The 23,643-nt window shown below is 41.2% G+C and overlaps 1 protein-coding gene across 2 annotated transcripts in view; it reads left to right on the top strand.

The window, feature by feature from the left end:
* Positions 1–23,643, top strand: part of LOC306973134 (low-density lipoprotein receptor-related protein 8-like) — a 73,659-nt gene that overhangs the window by 34,437 nt on the left and 15,579 nt on the right. For both annotated transcript variants that reach the window (XM_079569951.1, XM_079569950.1), the window contains exons 4-7: positions 10,229–10,357; positions 20,116–20,505; positions 22,471–22,593; positions 22,860–22,982. In XM_079569951.1, the coding sequence (XP_079426077.1) occupies positions 10,229–10,357; positions 20,116–20,505; positions 22,471–22,593; positions 22,860–22,982 (765 nt within the window). The remainder of the gene's footprint in view (positions 1–10,228; positions 10,358–20,115; positions 20,506–22,470; positions 22,594–22,859; positions 22,983–23,643) is intronic.

Raw genomic sequence — 23,643 nt, 5'->3', positions numbered from 1 at the left:
CGGATTGTTTTGCCAACTCTTAACAGTATTTGGCCCTTTGCCCATCACACCTGGATACACCGCCGTGCCTCCATCTACCTACTTCCCATGACTGTGATGGACCTGTATGCTAATGCGCTCCTTATCAGTGCTCTGGCAGTGGTGGAGAGCGGGCCCTGCCTGTGTCCACCCACACACCTCAGCTGCAGTCTGATGCCGAGTGCCAGAAAGGCCTCCATTACCTCTCTCCGAGCAGTTAGCGCCCGGGATTTGTCTCTTTTACTCTTAGTCTGTGTGTGTAGCTCGCCCACGCACTTCCTTGTAGGGAGGTAGCACAGGTCATGTCGATGGAGACAAAAGGAGGTCTCTTATCTGCTTTCATTGCTTTTTTAGTTGTGCCCTATTACAAAGACTGGAAATGTTCTCTAATGAAGCTAATATGTGTGCAGTACAACAATTAAGTCAGGACGCAAGTAAATTATACGCAATTATAAACCCCATTGTCCTATTATCGTAAGTAACTATAATTATCTTTGCTGGACTATCTTGATTATTATTACACTTATTTATGTTTGCACTTTTAAGGAATGAAAGGACTATATGCCATTGGAAAGTTGTATAACAAACTGGATGGTGTTATGACTAAACTAAGACGTTTAGGTCCCATGTGAATAAGAAAAAAAAAAAAAAAACCTTTCTGTAAAAAGCCACAAATTGTTGTAATTAGTACATTAACTGTGAAGTTCGGAATGTACCAATTCTAATCCAATCCTAAACAAGAATTAAGTCAGGCTTAAAAAAGGACTCACCTCAGTTTAGACCAGGACTAAACCATGACTTCATCAGACAGACCCCATTCACTAGAGAGAACAGGGATGAAAGAGCCGCACGATCTGCACCTATGGGTTGCAGATAACTGTGGTCGGTGATGATTTACAGAATTGTAACAAAGTATATTCATTAGTAAAACACATGCGTTTACAAACATTATTACTGAGTAATGAAAGAAACATAGTACACTGATCAAACCTGGGTTTCCATTTGGTTCCCTGCAGTGAGCGCTATTGTATGATTAAAAACACAAACTAATATTTCCCTTTGCCTGATTGTTGGCTTCTGATGTGTGGGTCAGTCTATTGAATAATGTATAAGCTGATATAGAGCCTTTTATGTCACCCACAAAAAGTTGAGCATCCACAGAATCACAGAGACATTGAGAATCCAATTACAGATAAATAAACGAAGGATGCGTCTCTTGGCTGCAGATGAGAAAGATAGAGAGATTTTGATCTGACGAGTTGAAGCCATTTATATGGAAATCCACAGATTATATTTGTAGGCGTTTGCAAACTAGAATCTCTTAATATTAACTTTGCATATGTACATTTGGTTAAATAGTTACGTCAATGTCAGATCGAGGGTGCAGCATAAGAAAGTTTGCTAATAGGACTCTTGAGTTTTGCTGCCGTCTTCAAGTAATTTCTCCCACATTCTCCGCCTGACCTAATTTACCAAATAACCTTTAAATTGCTGCTCTCATTGAGGTTAAAAGTCTGTCATTTGAATAGCAGTTCAGCCGTAGAGGCACAATAAAGAGATCCCATTTCTAAATTTGACAGTTTAAAGTCTTTACTGTGTCGCTGTTTACCATGAGTGTGTTTTATTAATGCCGTACATGACAGGGGTTGTGCTCTCGGTTTCCACTTGGTGCTTCCACTTTATAACGGAACAGATTTCAGTTCGAAGTTTCAATTATGTAAATATGAGAGACTGGTGAGTACAACACGCACCACCGTTTAACATCTGCTAATTACATCCGGCCCGTGTGCACCTTAAAGCCTCACGCTCCACTTAAGCCTGTTAACCTAGCTACACTGTCTCTCACACACTGTCTCTCACACACACACGCACACGCACACACACACACACACACACGCACACGCACACGCACACGCACACGCACACGCACACGCACACACACACACACACACGCACTAAAGCTCATGTTGTCGTCAAGTGAACCTGCCCTATACGTCGCCTATACTTTCCTTTCTTTCTTAAGTTCGCATAAGCATGAAACCACATTTATTGCTCCTGGACTGGCTTCAGAAGACATCTGAGCCACAATCTTTCTGGCTCAGTGCACTGATTCCCAATTACACGCTGGAGTAGCGTTACACTGTCACATTAAGAATTTAAATGCAGGCCACACAAAGTTACTTGCGAGAGTTGAAAAATAAATGACTCCGGAGAAAAATGCGAGAGTCCTTGTATCAGATGTTGGAGGAAGTGGGCCACTGCAGCCAGCTGTGCCGTCAGCATCTCTGTGCAAGTCGCACTCTGTCACCCAAGAATCAAAGGAGGGAAATGTCAGCTGCTTTTGACATCTGCTGGTTTAAGCACAGGCCTGTGAGCTAGTCCGTTGCCTGTTTGCTTTGTAGTGCTTTTGTATTTATTATGTTGGCAAATCCATTGAGGGTGTGTGTGGGTGGCAAGGACCAACAATGAAACAGAATGACACTCGCCACTGATGATAACACACAGTGAGTGGAAAAACATGGCTTCTAATCCAAGACAGAAATGATCACAGGCTATTGCTAGGAAGCGAGTTTTGCCAATCACACGCCTGGTTAAATGGAGAGGGTCGTGTGAGGAAGCACTTCCAATGAAAAGTGTGCGTTGATGTGGATAACACGAGGACACTTGAAGGTGTATTGCTAGCTTTAGGAACAATAACATTCTCATGCTGATCACAAGGGAAATGGGGAAGAGGGGAACAAAAAGGGGATTAAGGGGGAAGTGTGATACATACGATTGTGAAAATGTAAATGCAATTATGATACACTTGGATAAAGAAGAAAAGAAGAGGGTGCGTTGATGTTTACAACACGAAGACACTTGAAGGCATACAGAAGCCTTAGAAAAAAAAGAAAAGAAAAAAAAAATCCATCTCAAAAGTGCTTTACATCAAGGAACCAAGGTGGGTGACATGTCAACAGAGTGCACCTGCGGGAGCCGGGATTCGAACTGGCAACCTCTCAGTGATATGGCAACTCGCTCTACCACCTGAGCAAGTTTACTTTTTTGACCAGAACACAGAGTCACAAGAAGTGTTAGCTAGAAACCTCTTTGTCAATAACCCGTTTATGTAATATTTTTTCAGAGATGGAGCACACAACGTCCTCTGAAAGCAAAGGTCATACACACATAATTATACTTATTTCTCTGAAGGCTCGTAGAAGAATATGTGCCGCTAAACCTCTTTGCTGAAAGGGAGCTTCAAACTCCTCAGAGATGTTTTATAATTATTCAATCACACAGGCTTCCATTTATTATTGACTTTTTAATAGGAACATGACAGACGCCACACAGCTTCAGCTTCGACAATGTTATCCTTTCGTTGAGGTGTTTCTCTGGAAATATGTCTCCTTATTATTGATAATTGATAGAGTGATACTACTTTCATATTAAAAATGGCAGAAGGCTCCTTGCTTTGAGAAAAATTGAGCAGCTATGAGACTTAAATGGAGTGCACCCTTGACAATAGTGAAGAGATATCCTCTTCAACGCAGGGAAACAGTATGAATTGATTTTCTTTTATGACTGTACACTATGAAATGTTTGGAGATTGTGTTCCACATGTTCATTTTGGTGCAAAAAGAGGAACTGCATCTATGTGACTTGATAAATACTGTATGAGTTGTTTCGCGAAGACACTCAAGCACATTGTTGACCCTATCAAAACATATTCAGCATTTTGTACACCAGTTGTTTAGGTCATGTGTGTGTCTGTCAAACATCATTTAGAAAGCTTGACCTTGCAGACTGCCTTCGACTAGTCAAGACTCGACTGATAATGATATCAAAATCAGACATGAAAATGGTGCTCAGTTTAAGCCAGCCTAATGAACCAGTGACTCCAATGCGACTCTCCAATCTTTCTATCTCCTACTACTGAAGCAGAAACAGCACTGACATTTACAGGTGTAACTTCACAACAGTCTTCACTCGTGTTCACTGATGCATGCACCTCTCGGCTACAGGCTACGACTCGGGCTATTGCGGTGCTGTGAGAGTGCAAGTATTCTTCTGCAATGAATTGTACTGTGAATGCAGACAATATGCTGATGGCTTTAGACCGCGGTGGGAAATAGATCAAACTCTAATGAAATTTCAACAGCTTATGCAACTCCCACCAAAACTCACTTAGCGCAAGTCATAATAGGACAATTAATCACAAGTATTGCTGTTGTGGAGATGTGCAATATGTGCGCGGGCAGCATTTTGTCCAAGGGTGGTTCTCAAACTTCTCTTTTCAAGCTCCATCTTTAAAGTCACTCTGCGGAGCGTTCCAGGTTATATGTTGCTATCTATCACAACTGAACTCAACATATAAACACACATGCCTAACTGACAAGCCTATTTTTGTAACGGATTATCAAAATAAAGCATCTAGAAAATGACTTTATGAATTAAAACTGAATGTAAAGCAAAAGTACCACATCGCCATGGAGACAAGCTGGTGATGTCTGAGGTCTGAGGCTCGATCACAGTAATGAGGTATTTTTCACTAATAAAAAGTATCCTTATTAAAAAAAAAATCGCATATGGTTTTAACTCATGGTTTAATTGAAAATTAATAAAGTACTTTAAAGGGACTAGATGGAGTTTAAAAATGTTAAAATGATGTATTTTCCTCCCCCTACATGTTCCAGCAATGTCCTAATGTTTAGAATGAGCCCAGACCTGCCACAACTGGCACTAAAATCCTGCACAGTCACTCAAAAAGTTGTTAATTCGGGTCCGAAGTCCGAATTCGGGTCCGGAGTTACACGTAAGACCTGGGGTGGCAGGGGTGACATCTTGTATCTAGTCCCTTTAAAGCAGAAATAAGCGCCACAGCAGGTGTCTTAGCATGCTGCGTTTTTTTACTCATTAATTATCCGTGAGAGTAATCACTACGCTGACAGAAAAGACAAAGGGAGAGAGGGATATTATACATCCAATTACACAACGGAGATCATTTTTTTCCACTCCAACATGGCTGTAAATCCTGTTTGAGTGGCGCTAGCCCGCAGTTAGCTTTGCCCGTTTGCCTGTTAGCTTCTTCTTCGTGATTCTATTAGTGTGTATTGGTGACTCCGACCCAGAGGCAGGGAAGTTGCAATTGTGGTTTTCTGGCCAGAGGCACCGGGGGAGATAAAAGAGCCCCCCATTAACACGTGCATTACCCCCAGAGGGACTACGGAAAGGATTTATTAAGGTAACCAAGTTAAATATTTAACCTCAGATTGTTGCACCCCAACTACACCCGCCCACTCTACTGTGACAACTTAAGATACTTACTCAAGACTTTTTGAGAAGGGTCAGCTTTCTCTGACAAAGGAATCCAAGGCCGTCAAGATGAGGGAACCTATGTGATGGTTTATCATACTCTTTTCAAGTTGGCTTAAGCTAAACCCACTTGTTTGACCCCCACATTGCCACGCCTCACTCACCTTTGTCCAGGTATTTATTGGTACATTTCTCGTCAGGCACCACGTCCGAGGGTAGACTCTGACAGCAGTAACAAGGTCAAATCCCGAGGACCACATGAAAAGTGAATCATTACTCTCTGATTGTTGGGCCGAGGGCCTTGGGTCCTGTAAAAGGTTATGAATTGAAAGCGGATCTCCTGCCAAAATGCCACTGCGGAGATGAATTCCCATTTTTCACTCTGACGGTAAACAACCGGCAGCCTCGACAGCCAGTTTATCTGTGAGTAATTGGCTTTTATTGCGGCGCTTCCTCTCCGAGCACAAACCCATCACCTGTGTCTTTATAAAATCACAACTTAAATAGTCAATATCCGTCTGTGGCATCGGCCTGGCGCGCTCAACTTTGGAGCTCTGTGTTCAAAGGATCGGAGTCCTATGATTTCCTCAGTCCATTTGCATTCAGAGCAAGTTCCTCTGCTGTCATCCGCCGTCTTTTCACTCACTCTGGATGGCTTTGATGTCGCTTCAAGAAAACCCTTTCACTGTCCTTCAGCATATTTTTCTCATGTCGATTCTGTGGATATTAAATCCCTAAAGTATTTACTCAAACAAATAATAAATACTTCATTGTTTGACAGTAGAGGTTTGTAATGGGGGTGGAGTGTATTGCCTAAGAACAAAAAGATTCAGTCCTAAAAATTGAACTCTCAATCCTACTGTTAACAGGCCTCTCACTTCACCCACTTATTTACAATGCCCCAATTTTCATATGATGTTTAACTGTGTTTCACGAGAACAAAACAGTAATTAAAATCCTTTCCAGGCGCTGGCTTTGTTCTCTGTACTCAGGAGTTGCAGTCTCGCTTTTGTTCATTATCTCCTTTGTGTGGGATTTGATTTCATAATAGCAAAATCAAATGAAAATGACACCTACATTGAAACAAACTTTTTTGAGGTTAAGAAACATGCCCATCCCTATAATCCCTTTGTCTAAATTGACAAAGTGTTCATTTGACACTTAATCATAGAGCCTTTGTGGGAGGTATTGTGAATAGTCTTTACTGTGCACTGCCCCGTTTAGTTTTCTATTCCATTTCTGCAGTCTCAGCGTTTCTCTTTTTCTCTCTCTCTCTCTCTCTCTCTCTCTCTCGCTGTCTCTCCTGGTCATTCTTTCCTCTCTGACCTCTTCATGCTTCTGGGACAGTCACATATTCAGCCTGGAGCTGGGTGAGCGTCTCGTGTCGTCAACTTCACCCACAGCATTCCTTTAAAGCCAAGTTAGATTTTCACACATTTCATGAGGTAGTCACGCAGACCCTCTGGCAAAAAGCATACATCGGCATCTGCTTATTGAAACTAGCAGGAAGAACAAACAAAAAGCCTTACCAAAAGTAAACCTATATACTGAGTGCATGATTTTATACTAAGGTTGCTATTAATGTTTACTTTTGTTTTGTTTTGCAGAATTATTGCTTTTTGCATAAGCGCAATACTTTGAGTTTAAACTGTATATTAAAGGTGCTCTATGTATAAAGTTGACGTGACTAATGAATAATTAGTCATTCTAGATATATTAATAAAGAAGTGAGCAACACTGAAGGCTGGGTGATCGTGGGTTTTCCTGGAGTGCAGTCATTTATCTCTCAAAAGTAAAAAGAAGATGCACGGTGAGCCAACATTGTTTAGCACAGGCTTTTTGTGTAGTTGGAGCCAGCAGACAGATCCATCAATAGTGTTAGTATGATGAATTGATTCCGTGAAAGCAATATGAAAACGCCATTACTCGAAAACGGAAATATTTCGACAGCTTACACACACTTGGTATCGTTCTCTTTCATACCTCGGTTAAATGCAGTTAATTGTAATTAGTATGCAGCGTCATGCTTCACTCTGGTAATTAATTGCGGTGATAAAGTAATAAGTGCGGCAGGTCTGATTGGTGTGAAACAAATGAGGCTTTGAAAAGAAAGTTCCTTATCTTTGCATTCGGTGTATAATTTGATTTAAACATTAATGAACTTGCAATGTAAAATGTACAACATCATAATTATAGTACGGTACTACACTGCATGACCAAAAAAAAAGCCACCTGGATTTAACTGTTATGATCAGGGGTTGCTGCAGTTGGTCAGGTCTAGGTTCAGCAACACCATGTGCCCACGAGATCAGCTTAACATCCTAAATGACCAGGTTATTCCATCATATTCTTCTTCCCTGATGGCACGGACATATTCCAGGATGACAATACCAGGATTCATCATGCTCACATTGTGAAAAAGTGTGAACAGAAGATATGTTTTTCACACTTGGATTGGGTACCACCAGAGTCCAGATCTTCACCGCATTGACAATCTTTGGGATGTGCTGGAGAAGGCTTTGCACAGTGATCACACTCCAATCATCAACACAAGATCTTGGTGTAAGAATTGAATGCAACACTGGATCTTTTGACATTGCAGAAGCTTATTGAAATAATGCCACAGCAAATGCGTGCTGTCATCAAATATTAGAGGATGTAACCTTTTCTTTGTGACGACTTATTTCAGGGCAGGTCTGTAGTGAATTATATAAACATTAAACTGTGGCATGCAGGGCTGGAATGGCAGAAAAAATCTGGACCAGGACTTTTGGGTCAAAAATCATATTCAATGAGATAGTCGAGGCCATTACTGATACAATAAACCAGGGCTAGGCAAGTTTTCGTCGTGCAGGGCCGATTTTCATCATTCTCAAAACACCCAAGGGCCGAACCTCAACAGTTTTGCCTAAAGTAAAGAACTATTTTCAGCAAATGCCAATGTTTTACATCAGTTCTCAGGTGGCAGGGACACAGACACAGTTAGTGTTTCCATGCAATTTCAGATGGACAATATTGAATTAAAGTTCCCTATAGACTCGCGACCCACTGAAAATGGTTCCGTGACCCACTTTTGGGTCCCGACCCGCCAGTAGATAATCACTGTTTAACATTATATATGACCAAGCGGGATGTTCTGACAGGACATTTTTAAATTACTGACACTATTTCTCGCATTTTTAGACTACTTTAACAGGTATTCGATCTCTGATTTGTACAATAATATTTCTCAAAATCATCATGGGGCCAGAGGTTGTGTGCTGGAGGGCCGGATTTGGCCCCCAGGCTCGCAACTTTAATCTTGTCGTTTACAACTTGCTGGAACATTTAACATGAGCATAAAATTACAAAACACAATCTTAAAAAGCGCAGCGCAAATAAACTTTACAAAACCGACCAAGTTATCACACTCTAGATTTAGAAACTGTGGGTGATTTCACAGGAAATATTAAAACTCTAAATTTACATAAGGTCTGACTCCATAAGATCATTTTAAACACATTTAAACAGTTAAGTTTAAAATATTAAAATATCAAAAAGGTCTCGCCAAGTGTATTCGTTGATCCCAAGGTCCGAGGAGAAACCACCAGAATTCAGTAGCTTTAGTCAAAGAAGATTTATTCCCTATAACAATTACAATTTCTAAACACAGATTTATCTGAATGCTAAAGTCCCTAACAATATACACGGTGCTCGAACGGGGCAGTCCCGGGAAACGGCACCGCCTAACTGCGCTCTTACAAATATATATCAGAAAAAATGTGACGTTCACGAAGAGATAGAAGATGAGTGGAGCTTGGGCCAAGGTCAGCAAGTCCTTCCTGTTGCCTTATATGGAGTTATTTTTCACAACTCCGATGAGGGCACCAGACAGGTTGAGCAAACCTGTTTGCTCAAACCACAGGTTTGAGCAAAAGAGAGCAAGAAATGGGGTATTGTTACAGCAATGTGCGTGTGCAACTGAAACTTAAAGCACATAGATTAAACTCATAAAAAACATTCAATAGCATTATAAAATATAACATTAGCTAAAAATCACCAATTTCCCACAGTAATGATGTGGTAAAACTCACTGCGGAGTTAGGGAGGTGTAGAGTGAGAATATAAGTCCCAAAAAACATTGTAACTAAAAAAAACATTGTAAATCCTTTCAATGGAAACCAGAAGCCATTTCCAAACTGGCTCAGGGCAGGAGGGCGAGTCATCTGACAACCCCAACATGCACCTTTTTTGCCTTATGTAGTCCTGATTTGATATTGATCTAGGCCTGGTGGTACTGATTTGGCTGTCCTTAGTTTGAAAAGTTTAAGAACCAGGGGAATATGGTGCGCCGGCTGCTGTGTCGACACTGATGCAGCTAACAGCATCGGATCGTTGTTGCCTCCACCAAAGTAGCACTTCTAATGAAACAAGTCTTCAACTCTGGTAACAGCCATCATCTTGCATCTCTTCCCATACAGCTCAACACTAATCCATTTGAAAATTGAATCAAACGCTTATCTTAATGCAGCGATGCGGTTTCTTTGAACATCGCGTGTCAACAATGTTTGTAAATGATATTTTATTGCCTGAGCTTTTATACTCGGCTGCTTTGGGCTGCGCTGGAAGCCGAGATGTATAATTAACAACATGCCTCATAATAAATATAATCTGGATCAAGCCCACATTGTGCCAACTCGAGCAGATTGGCAGGACAGGGAGAAGGAGTGGGCGGCGAGTGTTTGTTATTTCTCCGTTTTTCTTTGTCTCTACTGCAGACAGTGCAATCAATAGGGCAGGAGTTGTGGGGCTCGGGATGAGTTTTAAATGCGTCATGGGTCCAATTGGGGTCTGGCGGTGCCGCACTGTTTTCGTGGCATTGTTGTATGATAAATCTCAGCAGTAATCTCACTATCGCTACAATTTGTCTCTGCAGGCAAACAGACGTGCCCACCAGAGAAGTTCGACTGCGGGGGCGCCACCAACAAATGCGTGTCCCTGTCCTGGAGGTGTGATGGAGAGAAGGACTGCGAGAACGGGGCGGATGAGGAGGACTGCGCAGCTGGTGAGATTTTTAAGGCTTGATTCATGCGCTGAGTGCTTCGCAAACCCCTAATAACCAATTTCAACAGGTGGAACAAACTTGTATTTTTGTCAGTTCAGATAATAACAATCCAGAGACCTTTTTATTGTGAGTAGTCGAGGTGTGGGTCAAGACAAGAATTGCATCAAGAAGGACATTTGGGGACTATGCATGGAAAAGTAAAACCACTATAAGCCAGGAATCTCAATAAGTTCTGTTCTATAATGAGATGTCATAATCTCAGATGGAGGGGAGGGGCCTGTTACTCTGTGGGCAATTGTTTATTTGGAAAGAAATAAGGAAAAAGCTCATTCACATCAGCTAAATTGTCTCAATTTATAAAGTGCTTTTCTGTCCACATAAGGCACTCAAACGCTTTTCCATCGAGGAGCCACTCACCCATTCCCGCTCTCCTTCATACACCAGTGTGCTCAGACACTGGAGACAAGGTGGGGTTAGAACTGCCAACCTTCTGGTTATAAGGCAATCTTCTGTTCTGGTTGATAAAGGAGACGTTGAACTTTGCTTCTCGTCTTTGTTTCCTGTTAATACCCAGAGATTACGGAGAGATTAACCGCACACCCGCTCAAAAATATTTGCATATATAGAGTTAACCTCTTAACCCCCACCTGAACCAGGCACATGTTCTTCAATTCGGCATTAAACAAATATAAATGCTTATCGGAAAAAAAAAAGAAAAGAAACTGAAGTCAGTAGAATTTGAGATTTAAACAGGTTAGGTCCTCATCCAGATCCATTCTTTGATTAACCAATGCATTAATACCATTTTCTGTGTTAAGCTGGTCATTAGGAGCATTTTGTGTGCTGATGGGAACAGCATAGTCCAAAATGTTACACAGTCTGCCTTTAAACGACCAACCTTCCTCTCTTCTGACCTCAGTACTAAACTATAGGCTCTTTAGAATGTTTTTATGACCCTAAAAACATGCTATTATTATTATTATTATTATTATTATAGACATCTGTGTCCCTCCACAAAGTCACCAGTCATATCAGCGCAAAGTGGGAAAGTACCAAACTCAAAGTACATGCTCATTCTCCAAAACTAGAGAAGTCATTTTGATCCCTCTTAAATCACAAGAACATTAAAGCACAGTTTGGGGCATACTTAATAATCTGAGTAGTCTGAAGTGCGTTCAAGCTCATCTTTGCTTTCTGACACACAGCTGTCTTTGATGTGGAGTGATATCCAGAGCTCGGTGATATTAGATCGCTGACATTTCGTTGCAAACCTCATGATTCAAGGCTTCTCTGTTGAAGTCCTCACAACCATCAAAAATGACATCACCTCCCACTTAGCCAATCAGACGTGTTCGTGATGGCTTCCCCGCCCCCACACCCTGAAGGAACTATCCTTGCCCTACTTCTGAGGTGCCGTGAAGAATTGGCTTCTCCTCCTCTACAGCTCCCTCGTCTCCTCGTGCCAGGGAGAACTGATGGAGGCGACAGGCTCGAGGAGGGAGTGGCGTTTCTGAAGTTTGGGCGATGTGTAAAACGGCGTCAGACGGCAGAAAATGCACAATGGCACTGGAGGAAAGATACACTATCCTTTTTAAATGATGGTGTTTTTTTGTTCTTTCCACCCCCTTGGTTGTTTGCATATGAGTGGGAGTAAAGTCTGGCATTTGAGTATTCATCACTGTTTGCAAAATTACACGATTAGGTTTAGCCAGAGCAGGATGAAAAAGCAAGGGCTGCATGAAACGGAAGGCTATTGCAATATTTTATTAAACGTGGTGATGTTCAACAAATATATAAAGCAATTTGTTTCCTTGTCTAACTGTGTCCAAATCAAAACTTAACAAGGACTAATTTCACGCCAAGACAAGGCTGAATTAGGACTAAATTAAGAAGATCAAGTCTATTATTCAAGCATTGATCGTAACTTAAAGGTGCACTATGCAACTTTTGAGGTGAAAAATAAAATCTTAATATTTGTGTATATTTGACCTTGGAGTGACTCAGTGACTTTATGGGTGCAGCATGGCACCTTTGCTTTCCCTCACGGTGGCTTCTATGATGCTCCAGAATTAATTGGGGTTTCTGGACAGTTTCTGATACAAACAATTAAGTTGAAGTTGTAAAAGACCTCCATATTGTTACAATTGTTTTGGCATTTTGCAAAACAGCTCCTGCCTCAGCTGATATTGCACTAACAATAATTTGACGATGTGTTTTGCCTGCCTAAAAGCCTCTGCAGCTTAACATGTACTTTTTTTGCTGTATTTGTTCTCACTATGGGGTTTTTAAAGGCTGCAAAGTGGCCCGTCAATGCCTGCAGCCCCCCACACATGCCATACAAGTGCTCAGTGATTCATCGACTTTAGATCTAATGCCTCTTCAGCTTGATGGCTTTTTCCTGCACGGCCCATTGAGACGCAGTCTAGCCAGTGCTAATCCTTTTTTTTTTCTTCATTCTAATGTTTGTATTGATGCAGTGGACTTAAGCCTCTCAGTGGTGACAGGGGGGCAGGCACGAGGTAGGGCCCCACCCCAAACATCAGACGGATAGTGAGCGTACCTCTCCCGACAGTGTAAGGAGGTATTATGTAGTTAGGCCAATAGAATAGAGGAGAGTTAGATGGCATCAGTTGGTTTTATAAGTGCCACTCTGGGCACTTTATCTAAACCTTGGATAGATAACAAAGCTAATGTCAAGGACAAACTGTTGGTCACGATATCACTTCTATTGCCAGCCTTGTATCTGTTATTTATATGACATGATGGTCACTTTACTTTGACACCTCTATATCAGAGGCAGCAGTTCCTTTTTAGCAATTTAAGCTACTCCCCTGCCTCTTTGACCGCTCAACAATTCCTTACAAACATCACCTGCTGCCTTTTCATCACTGCTTCCTCTCAAACCAGGAACAATTATCAAGATGAGGCTGCAATTAAAATCCAACCAAAATCTCAATGTTTTTGGTCAATTCCGCTGCAATCGTTTATGTACAGTAGAAGGTCTGCAATGTCGTAGCTGTGATTAATGGAACGTTTGTTGAAAACTAATAGCCTGTAGAGACACATTGGGAAATGCATTTGTCATTGTATTAGTTTAGCAGTTCACATTTCAGTTTTTCCAAGAGGTAAAGATGTGTTTAAAATGTGCATTGTTGTCAACTGAATCTTTGCATCTCTGACTGACATATCTAATCACAATCTTTATTAACCCCCGCCTGATCAGAGCACATTTTCTCCCGCTTGGCTTTACCCAAATCTAAAAGCTCCTTGAGAAAAGTCTCAAAATGGCGACAAAAAATTAACAAAAATGAGATTGAAAAGCCACAAAAGCGCAGCAAGAAAGTTAAAAAAAAAAGTGTCAAAAACTGCAACAAAAAAATCCACAAAGGAGCGACAAAAGAGCAACAGTAAAGTGACAAAAATGTGACAAAATTGTGTGACAAAAAGGCCACAAAAGAGCAACAGACAAGTTACAAAAATATGGCAAAAAATTGGATGAAAACGCAAAAAAAATGTGGCAACACAAAAGCAATGAAAAAAAAAAAGATCCTTCTAGATCAGTTATGTAGCTCTTAGCTTTCAAATGAGGCATTACACTGGCCTATAGTCTGTGACCTAGTCTATTTTTGCTGTACCTGATTCGGGAGCTAACAAATGTCTGAGAAAGTGTCATAATCAACGATCTGTCACTCATTGGTTGTTTTGCTCTCACACAAGAGAAAGTGTATTTTTAGTTACACATTTACAGTGTTGGCGTTTGCATTTTAGCTCTGGAAGTAAACAAGCGGAATGGAAAACTAGAAAACTTCACTCTCAATCCAGGACTTCGAACAGAATCAACTGAAATGCTGGTTCGGAGAGCGCGCCTTGAGAACAATAGCAGCTGCAAAAGAGTGATAGAGTAATTAGTGTCTTCTGTAGAAACACTTTAAGCTGGATCTGTCTCTAAGTGCCACCGACCGGAGTCTTCAGATCACTCACATTGGCAGTCGCGGCGCGTGGAGCCAGGGCGGGGCGCAGGAAATTACCAGTTGGTTTGAATGAGACTTGGTGTGTTAGTCGCGGGCTCGCTGTTGGCACCGCACTTCAAAGCAGTGGATAACACAGCGGTATGTTTGGGTTTCAGGAGAGAGGGGAAAAGGAATGATAAAAGTGTGAAGTGTGCAGCAGCAGTGGCCGAGTCCAGTCTCCTACTGTAGGGTCAGGGGAATATGGAAAGTACTGCGGCGGATACAAAGTTCAACTGAATGTGTGACCTAAAAACACTTAACTCTACTGAACAAGCCAGCTACGATCGAGACACAAAAGAAGATGAAACAGATTGGACACATTCTGTCATTTTATCTTCCAAGAGACAAGCAAGACTGTACGGCAATAACTTCTTCAGTGATTTATGCAGCTGCATTTATGTTTGATTAGACGACGCTGTGAGTCTTTCCTCCTTACATGCCTCACCAATTAACTGCTGATTACTCTCTCTTCCCTCCTCTTTTTACATTGCTCTGTATATAGCGTTTACTCATGTGCTTTTGCAGCAGCATCAGCAGCAAAGGTTTGAGACTTAAATAAATGTCCTTAAAGGGACTATACAGAGTTTAAAAATGTTAAAATTATGTATTTTCCTCCCCCTACATGTTCCAGCAATGTCCTAAAGTGTAGAATGAGCCCAGACATATTCACCACAACTGCCTCCAAAATCCTGCACTGTCACTCAAAAAGTTGTTACTTTGGGTCCGAAGTGCCATCATGCATGCGCTTAATATAGAAGGTGCAGTTACACGTATGGCCTGAGGTGGCAGTAGTGAGTATAAAATGGCCAACTTGTATCTAGCCCCTTTAAGATGGTGACAGTGGCCTCAGTTGGTCATTATTGATACTGTAAACAACTTGATTATGGATGTTTGGCAGTTTTGGTTTCCTGTCCTTTTTCTGACCAAAAGAGCAAGAAGAAGCTTCTGTGACTAGAAGCGAAACATCCTCAACTTTACCAAGACCCAGTCAAGTCGATGATTTAGCTTGTCTATGATTGATACTCCCTGGATGAATGAAAGCCTTCACAAACATTTGTACTTTAAACTCGTGTTAGCACAATCAGTTAACCACATAATTGCTTTTTGTGAAAGCGTACTGTCTGCATATCTATCACAGCTTGGTAAAAGTAAATCTTTCCAAGGCTTTTCTCTAATTGAGTCATCCACATGTTGAATAATGTATAAGATAGAATGAGGCTCTCAGAAGAGGAAACTTTCTCTGCGCAACATTTTACATTGAGGGAGCGCTGAAGAGAGCGGTGATGAGAACGGTGTCCTCAGCTTGCAGTGATGTGGAGATTAATGTGCAGTTAGTCGCGGGGCATCTCTCCTGTGCACCGCTGTCGGCCGGGATCGGGCGAGCTGACAAGAAATAGGAGCAGGTCTACCTCAGATTGGCCTTGTGGTGGAGTTTTGGCCTTTTTTCCTTGTTCATTTTTCACAGTATTTGGATAGTGCAAGTTGAACTGTCAGTACAAGCTCCCTTAACACTTGTGCTAGAAGGAACAGCAGGCCAAAGACACTAAAAACACACTGGGCACTTAACTGCCTTCACACTTCCTTTTGATTGTGTATAATTAGATTGGGTTTTCAATTTGCTTCATTACTTTACTATAGAACTGTCTCGATTTATCGGCCTTTGTCTTTAAGAGCAAAACAATTCTCCTAATTTGGAAATATATACAGTACCATGCATTTGATATTTCTTTACTTCATAGCCTCTTATGAACAGATCAGCTCTGTTCCCATGTGCCGGTGCACCATCTGACCATAGTTTCACATGCATCCACAGCTCGTCCTGTGGTCTAGTTGTGGCTAATGCTGTTTTACGCCTTTTTTCACACCGCTCGTCCCTGCTCCTGACTCACACGACACAATCAGCTGTAATGCTAATGCGAAGAGAGCGACCAGTCAACTCTTGCCTCAGCACTGGTTGCCGCTGGCAACAATCTTCTATCATCATCGCTGCCAGGAAAAAAAACTAAAGTGGGTTACGCGCAAAGCCTTTGCTTTCCACAGTGCTAGTCAAAGTAATGTTTTTCCTTCTACAAGAGGAAGAGGAGGAACTCATTATATTTGACATGTTTATTACTTTTCTACTGCAACACAGGCCTACTGCAATGTTGACTGCACTTTTACTTCTTCATCAAAACACAAAACACAGATACAATTTTAATGTTAAAGCCAACATTAAATTATAATAGTTTAAATGAATTATGACTCATGGTACACAATGAAGCGTTGGCATTTAAAGTCTGTAGTGTCAGCTCTGCCCCAGAACAAAGCAGTGTCTCCAGTGCATCCAGGCCACTCACGTGCATCACTAATGGCCGTCCCCCGTGTACAATACAGATGTCTATTGGACATCTTTAATTATTCAGCGGCAGATTAGTTAGAGTAAGGGTGGATCCATAACAAGGAGATGGTTATAAAGCACATCAGCGTCTGATGCTGGTTTAATATTGATGAACATTTACTTTCGGTGCCTTTGTGGTGGGCACATTATGAGAAATATCGCATTACAGCTGCTGCAATGGAGAGAATGCACTGTGACTTAAACATGTGGGATAATTACAGGGAGGAATCAGAACACATCTTAAGGCTTCATTGTGGAGTATCCTGGGGTAGAGATATAATGTAAACAATATGTGTAATTGAGCATATAACCACACACAGAAATACTACATACTACATACATATTTCATTTCAGTTTTGATATACTTATACAAACTGATGCATAATTGATTTTCTTGCACACAGCATTCTCCACTGTTCGAGGCACTTTTTATATTCAGATATTTTTTAAGATTCAATACCTTTTATTGCACTTGCATTGCCAGGGTTTGCATACTTTTTTTCTCATTTCCATTTGTAATGTATTCAAGTTTCGTTTGTTTGCTTCATACCTTGCATTAGTTCACATGTTTGACTTTGCACATAGATATTTATTCGTCACTTCTTTTAGCAAAACATAATCAGAAACTTGTATTCTAAGCCGTTCAACAAGCTAAATATATTGGCCTCCCATCCCTGTACAAAAATGTAAATCCGCCACTTCCAAAGCAGTTGTCGCTCTTCTCCCTGTGGACTTTACAGAAAGATATTGTTTGAGTTTGCGCTTCTCCCTGCGCGGGAGTCTTCCGGCTGTAGGCTGAGCCCGAGCGGTTTTATCCAGATAAAGTTAAGACAGTGAGACAGTGGAAGAAAGTGAGCGATGCATTGAAAGTGGCCGGGTGAAGAGGCAGCAGCTTCTCTTGCACTGTACAAGGTGCCACACAGGAATATCAGGATCATTTTTGCTTCAATATCCGCTCTGACCTATATATGCGGCTTGTAGGTGTTCAGACATACACTGCAGTAAATAGCCCTGTATCAGATAGATGTTTTCTTGTTAGGCACACTCTGAAAAACGAATGGCAGTGTAGCAGGAGTGGAGGTTTGCGGAGAGATGCTATCACGGAATAGAGTTCGATCATTTTGTCCCACGTTCTCGTGATAACCGCTAGTCCTGTCCTTCTCAGCCAAGATAACAGTTACAAATGTGCCAGAGAAACTTTTTTGGCTCACAGTCGGTCGATTTAGAATCAAATTAAAGCCCAAATTTCTCATCTTCGGTGGATTTCTTCTTCTGCCAAATGTGTTGTAAGAGACACAACAAAGAAACAAACGCACACTTCAGTTAGCTTTATTTTTAGCTTGATATTTACTGACTGGGGAAGGGTCGGTTTGTTGGAGTGGATGACTCCAGCGGGAGTCAGGAAGATGGATTCCTATCTACACTGCGTTCCAAATTATTACGCAAATTACATTTTTCTAAGATTTTCCAAATTGTCAACTCAAATGAGAATCAGCATAATTTTCAAGTCTTTAGCTGGTAGAGGATCATTTAAATGTGGTGGAAAAAATTCCCAGTGATAACAGTATTTTTTTCAAAAATAAATATAGTAAAAACCTCATAATCTACTGTTCCAAATTATTATACAACTCATCGTTTCAATACATTTTAAAGCTTGTAATTAACTGAAAATGGTCATTTGTTGAATTTGTAGCATTGGGAGGTCATATTTACTGAAATCAAAAGTTATTTCAATCAAAAAAATATTAACAGGTCAAGTTATATTTTTCCAAAGGAGCCCTTGTGTGATAGCAGCTTCACAATTCTTAAATCCATTAAACTAAAGTTTTTGGACAGTTTCTGCTTAGATTAGCTTTGCAGGATGTCAGAATAGCCTCCCAGAGCTGCTGTTTGGATGAAAACTGCCTCCCACCCTCATAGATGTTTTTTTTGTTGAGGCTCCAAAGGTTCTCAATAGGGTTGAGGTCAGGGGAGAAGGGGGTCCACATCATGAATTTCTCTCCTTTTATGCCCAGAGCCAGTGATGCAGAGGTTTTCTTTACAGTGTGACATGGTGCGTTGTCATGCATGAAGATGATTTTGTTCGGGAAAGCACGGCTTTTCTTTTTGTAGCATAGAAGACAGTTGTCAGTCAGAAACTCCACATATTTTTCAAAGGTCATTTTCACACCTTCAGGGAGCCTAAAAGGGCCTAAAGGGGCCGACCAGCTCTCTCCCCATGATTCTGGCCCAAAACATGACCCCGCCACCTCCTTACTGACGTCCCAGCCTTGTTGGGACATTGTGGCCATTCACCAACTATCCACGACTCCATTGATTTGACCATCCAGGGTTACACGGCACTCATCAGTGAACAAGACTGTTTGAAAATGAGTCCTCATGTATTTCTGAGCCACTGCAGCTGTTTCTGTTCATCAGCTTCAATTAACCGTTTAGGGGAGGCCCGGATAGAAGGTTTGTGCACAACTGCAGCCTCTGGAGGGTCCTACACCTTGATGTTCGGGAGACTCCAGAGGCACCAGCAGCTTCAAATACCTGTATGCTGCTTTGTAGCATCTGTTCTCTTTATCTGATGTATTTGTCTGGCAGAAACCGTCCATATTGTGCCATTATCTGCACAAACCGGAGTGTGCTCTGAATCATCCACAAATGTCTTATCAGTAAGATGATTTTGCTTAATCTTTCATGAAATATCGAAGGTTTTCAGACCTAGACCAAGGCATTCAACTATTTCACGCTTTTCATCAGCAGACAGACCCTTTTTCTTTCCCATATTGCTTGAAAATGATGATCTGCATAATAAAGTGGAACACCCTTTTTCAGTAGTTTTTCCCTGAACTGGGCTTAACCTGAAAACTAATCATCCCAGGTCTCTGAGATTAATGTCAGTGATTCATAGAGCCCCAAGACACGATACCATCCATGAGTTTCATTATTATTATTATTTTTTTTAACCTTTTTGACACAAAAATCCAATTTGCATAATAATTTGGAACACAGTGTATTTCCATTGTAGCTGTTGTCATAGTAACGATAAACAAATGTCTAAATGTTTTGGAAATATCAAATAAACCTTATTTTATCGTCTCAAATGTCATTCCTCTTGTTCTTGCACCTTAAGCCAAAACAGGACCACATATTTTAGTTGTAGTTTTACATTTATAATCTGTAGTTTTATAGTCTGTAGTTCTCTTGATCACTTCCTGCCTCCAGCTGATGTCACTGATGATGTCAGCATTTAAAGGGTCTGTGGATCGTGACAATTCGTTATACAATATGGACATTTAAGCCATGAACTTGTTACAGCTTAATTAGTTGATTGAATAACATAATGTAAAAGTAAATCAAGATAATATTTTGCTTGCCTCCAGATGCCAAAGCCTGTCCGACCGGTGAATTCATGTGTGCCAACCGGAAGTGCCTGGCCGTGGTGTACGTGTGCGATGGCGACGATGACTGCGGCGACGGCAGCGATGAGCTCAAGTGTTCCTCCCCCAAAACCTGCGGGCCCAACCAGCTCCGGTGCAACAGCTCTGAGTGCGTGCCCCTGATGTGGAGCTGCGACGGAGACCCAGACTGTGTGGACAGCTCGGACGAGGGGCCCGAGAGGTGCGGAGGAGACGGGGTCCCGTACCTGATCAACCGGAAAGCCAACTGCACCGCGGGGGAGTTCCGCTGTGCCAATGGAGAGTGTGTGAGGTTGAACTGGAAGTGTGACGGAGACCCCGACTGCAAGGACAAATCTGATGAGATAGACTGCCGTGAGTGGATTCTTTTCTGTGTCTTCAATTGACGCTTATGTCTTTGTTGTGAACAAAAGCCCATCAAGTTGACTGATAAACGTTATTTATCATTAGGGCTGTCAAAATTAATAGCAATTGATGAGATTAATCAAAAACATAAATATATCATATATTTTGACCAAACACACTTCTGTATCTGAGCACACACATAACCTGAAAGACAAAGCACTTGTATTAAGATATTGTAAGCCACGAGTCACACAATGAGGTACTTTTAAAGCGACAAAAGTGACAAAGAGCTACTTATGCATCAAAAAGGCTTGTCTAATTATCCTACTTCAACAAAAAATATTTTATTTTTGTGAACCTAACAGTTTGCAGATTCTGTCCAAAATGGTCATCGCCAAAGAAAATGTGTCTAAAATGTGACTTATCAGGCCTTGGGCGAGCGACCAAGAAAGGACTGAAGAGATCCTGGTTAGAAGCTGTTGTGCTATAATTATGAAACTGTGAATATTTGGTTAATGAAATGTGGAATCAATAATCAAATGTTTTAAATGTAAGTTTTTTATGTTAGACAAGTATAAAAAATGAATATAGTTGTTAGAGAAAAATTTACTGCGATTAATTGTGATTAATCAAATTCCACAAGTGCGATTAATCGTGACAGCCCTATTTATCCTACACTAGTGCGTTATGGTAGACATGTTACCTAAATTGCACCACCTTTTCATTTCTCATCAAATAAATCTAGTTTTCAAACTTTTACTAACTACTACAAACTTTTAACTAAATGTACAACCTTGTCCTGAACATCTCATTTCAAAAGCATGTATGATTGAATCTTGCAGCTGGCGTCTTAAACAGAATATTTCTTGGTCAGTGTAGTGTTTCCCTTTGCTGTGTATACATTTGTTTGTGTTGACAATGATAAGGTTTTGGGAAAAACAGGTTTTGCTTATTAAATAGTCATGGCTGAAGGAGTCTTAAAGCGCTTTCCTCTCTGCCCGTCTGTGAATCTCTCATAGTTGTACCATTCATTATCAAGACACCCACAAGTAACACCCACAAGTGTCATTTACGCTGTTCCTACAACGGCATGTGTCTTGTTAGGCCGCAGAGAGCCGCAGACATTGTTAGCTTCATGTTGGTTCTGGGGTCGTTATAAACCAGCCATTTTGTAATCCCACACACAAAACCGCCAGAGCACTGACTTATTTTCAAATCTCCAGATCGATCAGTTAGATTGAAGAAGGGGAAAATGAGTTTTTGAATGCGTATATGTATGTGTTTGTGGTTTGGCCGTTTCAATGAACTGGTGCAAGCTCTATCCTATTACGCCCCCTCTGTGCTGCCTGTGTCGTGATAACACTAAATCATGCAGCCCTCAGTTCATGTATATTGCCTTTTAGTGCGGTTTGGAGGGGAGTTATATGGGCGCAGGGCCCATGTTGATGAAAAGCTTCTCCTAGCCTGGGAGGGTAATGACATTTTCTATGGCGTCCACCTGCTCTCCAGTCTTTGTATTATATATTTAGAATCATTTATCATATACACTAAGAGTGGGTTAAGTATGTTCCTGTTGTACCTCACTCATGAGTGAAGAGATACTCACACTTTCAGTACCTTTCTCTGTTTAGCACGCTCTCTAAGAAATGTAATATGTAGTTTGTGCTAGTTCTCTGAGCACAGTATTAATCTGGAATTGTTTGTGAAAAGGTCGGACTATTAGCGGGATTTACTGTATGATGGAGATTGGTGTCTTGTTTTAGCCAATCACAGCCAAGTCTCAAAACACACTCTAGCTAAACAACTACAGTAAGCACTAAACCAGTTGTTTTATGTAAAGCTCGATTGACAGACCTGCTTAGCTGCAGTTTGTGAACATCCTGACATTTCCATTTTTACACAGGACAAACAGTGGGAGAACAATTGTTGTGCATTAGGTTGACTTTCATCCCAAGCCCCTCTGTGTCTCTACAGCCTTACTGACCTGTCGCCCCGATGAGTTCCAGTGCGGAGATGGCTCCTGTATCCACGGCACCAAACAGTGCAACAAGGTCCACGACTGTCCGGACCACAGCGACGAGTCCGGCTGTGTCAACGGTGAGGTGATCTGAGGACACAGTTTGTTTGTACATCCAAATGATGAACCTCTAAATATGTGCTATTTTCGATTAAGGCTGTATTTTTTGCCTTTTATTTCTGACTGGCTTCCGCTGAGTTCAGTGAATCATTTTCTGCAGGAAATTAAGCCTTTGTACTGTGAAACTGGCATGCCTCAAAATCTTATTACGTTTTTGGTCTCTCAATGTTTTTGTGTCTTATGAAACATATCCATAAACAGATGCTAATTTTTATTTCTATTTTAGCTACAAAATGCGAGGGCCCCCTGAAGTTTCTTTGCAAGAATGGAGAATGTATCGACAGCTCCAAGGTTTGTGACTCACACAAGGACTGCAAAGACCGATCAGATGAGCCCAAGAAAGAATGTGGTAAGACGTTTCTTCATCATTGCGTCAGATCTTTTGTATTTAAAGCACATAGCAAGTCAGTGCAATAACATTTTGTGTAACAATGGTGCTTCTTATGCACAATATATGAAAGATTTGGGTGCATTCTGGTGACGGCGTTTCTAATTACCTTATTATGTTGATGTGCTTTTTGCTGCAATGGTTATTTTTACCCATCTGCAATTTTAATGGCTGCATTTGGCATATCAGTATATATGAGTATTTTATTCATGCTACAGTAGATCTTCTGCAAACAAAAATATTCTGTCTCTTATTTATCTAAAATTATACAGCCCTATTTAGAGTAAAGAGTCACTGGGGTGACATAACAGAGCAAAGTGGATGTGTGTCAGTTTCATTGCTCATGGCTACACATCTGACATGGGAGAGTGAGCCTGGTCACATCATATTACCCAGAAACATACATTTTAGTTGGGAAAAGTGACAGCTGGCAGAGAGAGCTGACCTCCATCAGCAGAGGAAATTGCATGACCAAAAACACTATTCCAGAAAGCAGATCGGCCGCTCCTCTCCCATGTGGTCTGCCCTCGGCCCATCCGTCCTTCCTGATGCATATTTCCATCTTTACCTCTGTTGAGGTCCCGGTCACAGCTCATTAAAACCGTGTCCACACACACCTCAC

Source organism: Gobius niger, assembly GCF_951799975.1.
Source record: "Gobius niger genome assembly, chromosome: 13".
Classification (NCBI taxonomy): Eukaryota; Metazoa; Chordata; class Actinopteri; order Gobiiformes; family Gobiidae; genus Gobius; species Gobius niger.
Note: the sequence above shows the minus strand (reverse complement) of the source record. Positions and strands in the feature narration are given on the sequence as shown.